This window comes from Nicotiana tomentosiformis, chromosome 8 (assembly GCF_000390325.3).
Source record: "Nicotiana tomentosiformis chromosome 8, ASM39032v3, whole genome shotgun sequence".
Lineage (NCBI taxonomy): Eukaryota > Viridiplantae > Streptophyta > Magnoliopsida > Solanales > Solanaceae > Nicotiana > Nicotiana tomentosiformis.
The window spans coordinates 2,395,142-2,404,745 of NC_090819.1; the positions used below are offsets into that span (position 1 = coordinate 2,395,142).

A 9,604-nucleotide genomic window follows, 5' to 3' on the forward strand; every position below is an offset into this window, starting at 1 on the left:
GTGCCTTATTTTATACCATAAGTTCAAAAGTCTTATCTCTTTTTTTAAACTTCGTGCCGAGTCAAATGTGTTCACAGATCTAGAATAATGTGGAGAGTTGAAAATATCAATGTTAAAATAGACCTTGCGTAGGATGAAAGGATGGAAATTATTTAAAGTTGGAGAATGAGTTTAACTTTTAGAGTAAATTTGGGGGAGTTAAATAATTTTCATCCATAAAAAATATCTAAATAATATAAACAAAGTATTACATATAGAAAGAGTTGAAAATATGAAGGTAATATAGACATTGCCTAGTATAAAATGATTGAAAATGATAATTGTTCAAAGTTGTAGTTAAACTTTTTCACCCCTTAAAATATGCAACATACTCGTTTTTGTTGATAAAATTGAGGGTGAGGCGCTTCGAATTGATTAGTGATCGGTGGGCGCTGGGTTTCAGTCAGTCAGCAGATTGCGGCAGTTTGGCATGTATAGAAGAAACGGCGGAATATATGAGGGAAGCGCACAGGAAAATTCTGGAATTCAAGGGACAAATTCTTCATCTGGGGTCAATCACTCTTCACCCTCTCTAATCGTAAGTTCTCCTAAACGTTTATGCAATATATATATAGAGAGAGAGAAGCATGTTTGGTGAATGTACAATTTATGAAAGATTGATGATAATATCAGCGAATTCATATGAATTGGGTAGTTTTACGCTAGCTGCCGAAGCTACATGTCTTAAAGGGTGGTCAATTCGTCGAAAACTTACACCGGGTATATGTAAAATATTAGGTTTTAGAGTTATATAAGGTATACTGAATTGTCGGTGAATTTTTCACTTCTTTCAAGTTTGAATTTCTAGCTTCGCCACTGACTGCAACCCTCCTCTTTTATTCGGCCGGCTTGAGCCGGCAACGTGTCGCTATGGCGGAGTTTTACTTTAAGTGCTATGCTTTCTAGGAGTTTCTTTAGCCCCATTAGTGATTTGTATGCTAGTAGGGAATGTAGAGAATTTCTAATACTTTTCATTTTTGTTTTTTTACTTTGTACAATGATGGTTTAAGATGAATTTAAATGGGGAACATGATCAATGGGGATTCATATAGCTAATCTCTACTTGTTTGGTATTGAGGCGTCTTGGAAAACGGTTTTATGAATTTTTTGAGTGTTATAGTTTGATACTAATGTGTATGTGTTGGTAAGGCTTAGAGCAAGTGACATGTAAGGATTAAGAGTTGGGATATTTGTAAAGAAAATAAAATCCGCTCATAAGTGAGGAACAATTTTTCCCCTTTCAGTGGAATTTTTTTTCCTTTGGAAAATATTTTTCCGTAACCAAACACCAGAAACACCATAAATGACTTTTTCAAGAAAAATATTTTCCTTCATTGGTTCTATTCTCTGTTTAGTCATTGTTATGCCTTGTAAAACATGTGTCTAGAAATGTACCTTTAACTGTTGAATGCATGATACGCTTTCGAAGTGTACTAATACTTAGTGGATTTCTGGCTGTACTAATATACATGAGCCTTAAAAGTGCAAATTATGTAATTTTTGGTGAATGTGTCTCAATTCATGCATATTCAGTTGAGTTTCGGTAAAAAGATAATCCCACAATTTGGAGCGAGTTACCTGCTGAAAACCATTCTTCTTCCCATAATGATAATTCTAATATTTGTTATACACCATTTTGTGACGATCATCGAAAGTGTTGATGAATAATTAGTGCATGTAGTTTTGTGCATAACTTCTACCATAAGTGCTGGTGAATATCCCTGAATATATTATTCCTGCTATTTATCGGCTTGTTATGAACAAGAATCACCATCATTTGCAGCTGCTCTAGTCACCACCAGTGATACTTGGGAAGATGGGAACTTTTATAATTTCATCATGTTTTTCGTTGAATTGAAGTGGTAGAGTTATAAGTGGGTGTACAGCCCTTGACTTTCCTATCAGCAGCATTAGTTCCTCTGGTATTTGTATATATCTTTAGTTGGTATTGAAGTGGTGGAGTGATAAGTGGGCGTGTAGTTTGCATCTTTCATATCAGCAGCATTAGTTCCTTTGGTCTTAGTATATATCTTTAGTTTTTATGACATAATGGTATTACCTTTTGTTGCCCGAATCGATTGGACAATCGGAGTAACTCAATTTTTTTGTTAAAATGGTTCCATGAGATTACATTACAAACGTGACCTGGTCTAGGCAAAACGTTAATACTTGCAATCCTCAAATAATGCTGATAATCTATGATTCTCTCGTTGTTGTCTTCCTTTTTCTTGTAACCTTTTTTACAGACTTGAGTCCATCTATTGCTGAGTATTTCAGGAATGTCTGCTAAGCTGAAACTAAAAGGGGGAGCGAAATGAGTAGTGTTACTCATGAGAGTGCAGAAATGAGCAATGGCATGAAGAACCAAGAGAATCATAAACAGCAACTGTCCAGAGATGTTATGCTGGGAGAGTTATGGACAGATGGACTGCTTTGTGCCTTTGAATTTGTCCGTGGCCAACTGAAGACAAATGAATCAAGATCCACTTTTAAAAATCACTCCGCACGACGTTATGCTGCCAGGGAAACTAAAAAGCCACCACTATCTAAATGTCGAGTGAGTTATTCCTCACCCCAAGATGTCGACAAGGATCAGTTTATAGAACCTTATTGTACAGAGTCTGGATATGTTGACATCGAGAACCCACATGGCCAAGGTTATCAACAAGATTATCCTTATAATCCCCGAGAAAGGTCTTCTGGTAGTTACTGGATACCAATAGGCTGGGCTAGAATATCTGAGCTGCTTCAAACAGTGCATATTGATACAGATTGGGCCTCTCAGCCTGTTGAGCTTACTGATGAGGAAGATGATGTCACTGTAGCAGATGTTGCAGCTCCATACTGGGAACGCCCAGTTGGACCAACTTGGTGGTGTCATGTAGCTGCTGGTCACCCTTTCGTCAACGCATGGTTGAACAATGCTCAGTGGCTACATCCTGCCATAAGTATTGCCTTGCGAGATGAAAGTAAGCTGATTAGTGAACGTATGAAGCACCTTCTCTATGAGGTATTTCGCTTGTATACGTTTATACTCGAGCATGCTATACCGCTAACAACCTCGGGAAGATTAAACCTTCTTTTGGCTCCTAATAGCAACATGATCTCTAACCTATTGCATAATCTGCCTGGGTATTCTGGTTTTTTCCTTCCTTTTTAATTTTTAGGATGTAGAACTTTATAAGGATTAAAACTGCATCAGGAAGTACACCATTGGTCCTTAAAATGACCTAGAGGAGAATTTGTTCTTGATAACTTTGAAAAACCTGGAAAAAAGAAATGCAAGTAATGGTGTTTTATGCTACAAAATTATATCACTGACCAGCCACTTCTACTTCTAGGCCTTCTAGTAGGCTGCTCAGAAGAAGCACCAAAAGATGCTCAGACAAGCCCAATGTTACTTACTACCTACATTGGTAGGTACATATTCCATGTATAAATGGCTCTTTATGACATTGCAACTGGGATAGAAGGAGAGGACCGAATATAGACAGTCCGTAATGGGATCTTATCTCTGCTAAATGGCATGTTTAAGGTGATCTGACACCGGTTCTTAAGATCATTGAGATTAGAGCTTCTGTCTGTTAACCTGGCAACCAGTCATTTGATTTTGTAAACCATTTTCTCTCCACAATTTGACGTTTTTGAAAAATGGACTTTGGGTTGAATTCAACCTCAAAAGCTAGCTTATGAGGTGAGGATTGCCCAAGGCCATATAAGGAAATAAACAGCTCATTCCCTAAGCCATTTGTGGCATTCTGACACTCCTCCGCATAGCCAAGGTTGGACACTCTTGGAGCGTGGATAATATAACTTGGGGGCCCAACATTAGGTAAACAAAGAATAGAGATGGGTCTGACTCTAATACCATGTTAATGGATCTTGTGCGTAACTCAACCCTAAAAACTAGCTCATATGGTAAAGATTGCCTAAGACCATATAAGGAGACAATAACTCATTCTTTCTACCAATTTAGGACATTCTAACTCCTCTTCTCACACCTAGTTCTGGACATTTAGAGCATGAACAATATAACATGGATGAGGCCCAACATTGAGTAAACAAAAAATAGAGATGAGTTTCTGATATCACGTTAAGAAAATGGATTCTGGGCCTAACTCAATCCCAAAATTTGGCTTATATATTGTCACTTATTTACAAAGGACATCATTAAGAGCCACTGTCTCTATCAACTCAAATAGCATCATCCCACAAAAGTTCTTTATGTTTTGTCCGAGGTATTCATGAATCTTCTTTTATTATTTTCAATTTTGTTTGTGAGAACTCTGCTAAGAACACCAAGGATATAGAAAGAGTATATTTTGAACAAAAAGCTATGGAGGAAAAAGAAGGAAAAAGGCGAGCTATGACAGACAGCATTTTGCTTTTTCTAAACGTTTATTTAAATATTTTGGCTCTTTGTTGAGGTTTAAATTTGGACCTGAGAGTTCTGGTAGCCTAAATACATGCAGAGAATCATGGATAGTTTGTAAAAGGAAAATCAAATATCTGTGTACTACGGTGATTATTATATTTCCATGTGAAAACTATGTCCACAGATTTGAGCTTCTATAACCTTTCACTTCTTGCGGTTTTGGGCTCAGGTGCCAGTTAGAGTGGCTGGTGGACTACTATTTGAGCTCTTGGGGCAGTCAGTTGGTGATCCTTTTGTTGAAGAAGATGATATACCAGTTGTTTTACGATCGTGGCAAGCACACAATTTCTTGTTAACTGCATTGCATGTTAAAGGATCTGCAACAAATATCAACGTGTTAGGTATTGCAGAAGTTCAGGTTTGTCAATGATTATGTAGCAAGCTATCCTTCTGCCTATCATCTGTTTGACATTACTGGAGAGTGGAGACAATGTAATGCTTGGATTGTTTAATTATAGATTTCTCATAGTTTAATGATATGGTGCATAGGAGCTACTCGCGGCGGGGTCTTGTAATGTCCCACGAACAATTCATGAGGTTGTAGCACTCCTAACTTGTCGCTTGGCCCGGTGGGATGACAGGTGTCAGTTTTCTCTTTTTACATGTTCTATTGTGTTTCAGATCTCATTATGTTAAAATTTTTCCGCTTATTCTGACTGCATATTCTAGCAAACCAGGGACCTCATGTTCATTATATCCTTATTTGCCAGAATCTTTTGAATTCATCTGATTTCAAACCATATTATATTCCTTGTCAAATACAAAATGCTTGAAGCAGGTTGAAAAAGGAGGTATTACTGATCAACGCAATAGCTTTGACTCTACAGAAAATATGTTTTTTCTATATTTCTTGCTTTTTGAGGGGTTTGTAAGCCTTTTTGCATAGGTTCCCTTTTAAGGATCACTTTTTTTAATTACATTTTTTTTTCTATTCAATTTTCTTCTTTTGTTTTTTTTTTCTTCCGGGGGTATGGCGTTGTGCATGGAGGTTTTGGTTTTGGGGATAAAAACAAAGGAGTCTCGCTTTTGGATTTCGTGAAAACTTTTGAGTTGGTGATAGTCAATTTGAGTTTCCCGAAGAAGGAAGAGCACTTGGTGACCTTCCGCCTGGCTAAGACTCAAATAGATTACTTACTCCCTAGGAAGGATGATAGAGTTCTTTGTAAGGGCTGCAAGTTTATCCCAGAGTGAGAATCTTACAATCCAACATAAAACTCTAGGCGATGGATTTAGAGATTAAGACAAAGAGGAAAAAGAAGGCTTTGTGCGATAGGCTTAGGATCAAGTGGGGTGGCTTGACTACCGCTAGAGCTTAGGAGTTGGGGGAGAAGTTGATGGCGATGGGGGCTTGGGGAATAGTGTGGATGCAAGCAGTATGTGGGATCGGACAACTAGTTATATTAGGGAAGCAGTCAAGGGGTAATGCTGGGGGACATCGAGAGGATTAGTGGTAGAACGGCCAAGGAGGTCGCTTATGCGAATTTACTGGAGTGCAAAGACGAGGAAGATAAACAGACACATAGGGGGAGGTATAAGGTTGCGAAGTTAGTGGTATACGGCGGCGAAGACAACAACATTTGAACGTTTATATATAGAGCTTGAGGACAAAGGCAGGGATAAGAAACTCTACATGCTAGCTAAGGCGAGAGAATGGAGGGACCGAGACCTAGATCAAGTAAAGTGCATCAAAGACGAGCAAGAAAAAGTATTGGCGGAAGACACATATTAGACGAAGATGACAGATATACTTCCATACACTCTTGAATGAAGAAATGAACATAAATATTGTGCTGGGCAACACTCCGAGAGGCATCGAGATTGTGGGTGGTGTAGGCATGTAAAGGTTGTGAAGGTTGAGGGGGTTATGCGTAAGATAAGCAGGAAAGAGCGGCCGGGCCACACGAGATCACGATGGAATTTTGAAAGAGCGCGGGAAGGGAGGTCTGGAGTGTCTTACTGGTTATTTAATGTCATTTTTATGACGGCAAAAATGCCCGAAGAATGGAGATGGAGCCCAATGATTCTGTTGTACAAGAACAAGGATGATATTCAAAATTGCGACAACTATAGGAGTATCAAGCTACTGAGCCATACCACGAAGATTTGGAAGATAATGGTGGAGATGAGGGTTAGGAGGGGGTGTGTCTATTTCCAAGAATGAGTTTGAATTCATGCTGGGGCGATCGACTACAGAAGCCATTCATCTTGTAAGGAGATTGGTGGAACATTATTGGGAAAAGGAGAGGGACTTACATATAGTGTTCATCAACCTAGAAAAAGCATACGGTAAAGTCCCAAAGGAGGTTCTGTGGAGATGTTTGGAGGCTAGAGGTGTACATGTCGCATATACTAGGGCGATTAAGGACATGTACGACGGAGCCAAGACTCGTGTAAGGACAATGAGAGTAGACTCGGGCACTTTCCAGTCATGATCTACGTTGTGCGGACTCTTCATTTTTTATGCCGAACCCGTGTCGACACGACACTAGACGGGTGCGGGTGCGGGATATGTTTGGGATTCGATCAACCAACTTCGGATACTTTGACCGGAGTCCACGGACAAGTTTTGGGGAAAAATTGAGATTTTTATTCTCAAAATAAAAGATAAAATAGATTTAAGACATGGGAAATGGCATACCTTCAATATTATAGTCCCTTTGTCTCATATTCGTTGCTACAACTTTTTGATGTTTTTCCATCTCAGGGAAACGACATCTTTCTTGTTATTTTTCTTTCTTTAGATGGTATGTATCAATTATATTAAACGTCTTCAGTAAATACAAGTTATCCAGAGTAAATAGGAGTGGATCAAGATGTGAACTTCAGTGCTTTGGATGGGAACAACTCCTACCATCTGAGCAATCCTGTTCGTGACATAAACCGTATATTTATACTTGTATAAATCGTAGGTGACACTGCTAGGCAGTGACAATTTTTGGTTTTTCTTTTTTCGTAAGATTTATTTAAACTTCTGTACTTAGTACAATGCCATTTGTTTCCTTCCTGTCCCATCCATCTACTTTCTTTGACCTTTATGTTTCATGCTACTTAACTTTGTCTAAAGATTGTAAAATTTACTGTTTGTTTCCAATTGCTTCAAATTGTCGATTGCTTTTGCCTCTGCATTTATGGTTCACAGCTGAAACCTATAACTTCCTCACTTTGGATTAAAGTTGCTTGGAATTTATGATTGTGGATTTTTTTCAACTATCTAATACGCATTTGTTTAGGTTATTTCGGAAGTATATTTTTGGGGCAGCTGATGAAGCTGAACTAAAGTTCATGAACAGGTTTTCCCTCTCATGACTATGGACTGTTTTGCGATGAAACGGAAGTTACATTGCACTTGGTTTAGTTACTCGTATCCATTATTAACTTATGAAGCAAACCCTGTTGGACAGGAGAACACATGAAGATATGCACTTGTTCCGTATAATTTTGAATCAAGAAATTAGAAGGCTTTCAACACAGGTACCTTTAGTTTCATGGTTGTAGGAAATTGATCCCTCAGAGCATAAAAAACGTGCTTATTCTGATTGATGCCAAAGCCAATTAGAAAAAGAGAAATGTAGAAAAGCAATTAACATTCTAAGAAAGCTTGTCTCGCTGTGAGACTCTTCCTCCTGAGTCTTAGCACAACACTTTGATTGGTGGTGAAAAGTACAACAAAGACAATTCAAACATTTGAAAATAAGTCTAACACTATACATGTCATTCAGGTATTCTCTACTAGTTCCCTTGATTTATTCAAGGTATAGGAATATCTATGAACTTCATTTTTATATTTGAGAGGATTTTGTATTTCAGACTACTGTTTAAAAGCATGTTATATGTCGGACTTGGACCAATATGTTATTTCTCTTTTTCTTCAAGGTTATACGAGTAAAATGGTCTTTACATGCAAGAGAGGAGATTGTAGTCGAGCTTCTCCAACATCTGAGGGGAAATGCTGCAAGGAGTTTGCTTCAAGGAATACTAAAAAGTACAAGACAAATGATTGAAGAGCAAGAAGCGGTTCGCGGTCGCTTATTTACAATTCAGGATGTCATGCAGAGTACCGTCCGTGCATGGTTACAGGTGCCATAAGTTTGTTATCATATGATAAATTCTATTCCAAATACGTGATTTAAGTTGAAAGTTCCACAGCACAACTTTAAGTGGTTATCTTTGATTTTGATATGCAGCTTCGAGTGAAGTTCTTTCCATATGTGGTGTTATTAATTCATAGAAATATCAGTAGTAAAGATCTACTATAACTTAATAAAACTATCACCAGACTTAACTTCACTCTTGAATCATCTGCTAGACCAACAGGCCCAAGAAATAAAAGAACAAAAATAAAAAATATTAATGGTTGTGAAGGTGTATATAAATGAAGCTGAAACCTATAAACACTTTGTTTCTTCATTTCTTCTCTGGGGGGATGTTAGTCAACCGACGACCAACTCAGTGAGCACATTTGAGCGGTGGTTCGCTTACATATCAGACATTTCCTCTGACGTGTATTAGGAGTGTTCATCTTTATTTGACAGTAATTTTCATGTACTTCTATTGAGCTTTTACTCCGAACCTCTTTTAACTTCAGGATCAGAGCCTTCGTGTCCAACATAATCTAGGTGTATTTGGAGGCTGTGGACTTGTTCTTTCTATTATCACCGGGCTCTTTGGGATAAATGTGGATGGAATTCCTGGAAATGGGGGTTCCCCATATGCATTTGCCTTCTTCTCGCTCTCTCTCGTCTTGCTAGGAGCTGTGTTGATTGCTATTGGATTGATCTATCTTGGATTGAAAAAACCAGTCATCGAGGAGCAGGTCGAGGTTAGAAGACTAGAGTTGCAAGAACTCGTCAAGATGTTCCAGCACGAAGCTGAATCGCATGCTCAGGTTCGAAAGGATGCTTCAGAAGCTAAGATGCCAGCCGGTGCTGCAGGCATATTATCAGATGGAGACAAATATGTCTTAATTAGTTGATCTAAACATTTTTTGTCTAAGTACTGCATCATGATGAAAACTTCGGAAAGATTTTGTATGTTGTCACTAGTGGTAAAAGGGGAAAAAGAAACACCATGCTTCTTAACTGTATTGACAGATTAGTTTTTACATATGTTGCGCGGACTCTTTAAAAGTAA

At 38.3% G+C, this 9,604-nt stretch overlaps 1 protein-coding gene across 1 annotated transcript; it reads left to right on the forward strand.

The window, feature by feature from the left end:
* The first annotated feature begins 320 nt into the window (after window positions 1-320).
* Window positions 321-9,604, forward strand: LOC104084980 (uncharacterized). Its single transcript, XM_009588944.4, has 8 exons — window positions 321-577; window positions 2,317-3,049; window positions 4,644-4,832; window positions 4,964-5,055; window positions 7,705-7,764; window positions 7,876-7,945; window positions 8,348-8,551; window positions 9,060-9,604. Exons 2-8 carry the CDS (start codon window positions 2,354-2,356, stop codon window positions 9,444-9,446), a joined length of 1,698 nt encoding a protein of 565 aa, XP_009587239.1. The 5' UTR covers window positions 321-577; window positions 2,317-2,353; the 3' UTR covers window positions 9,447-9,604.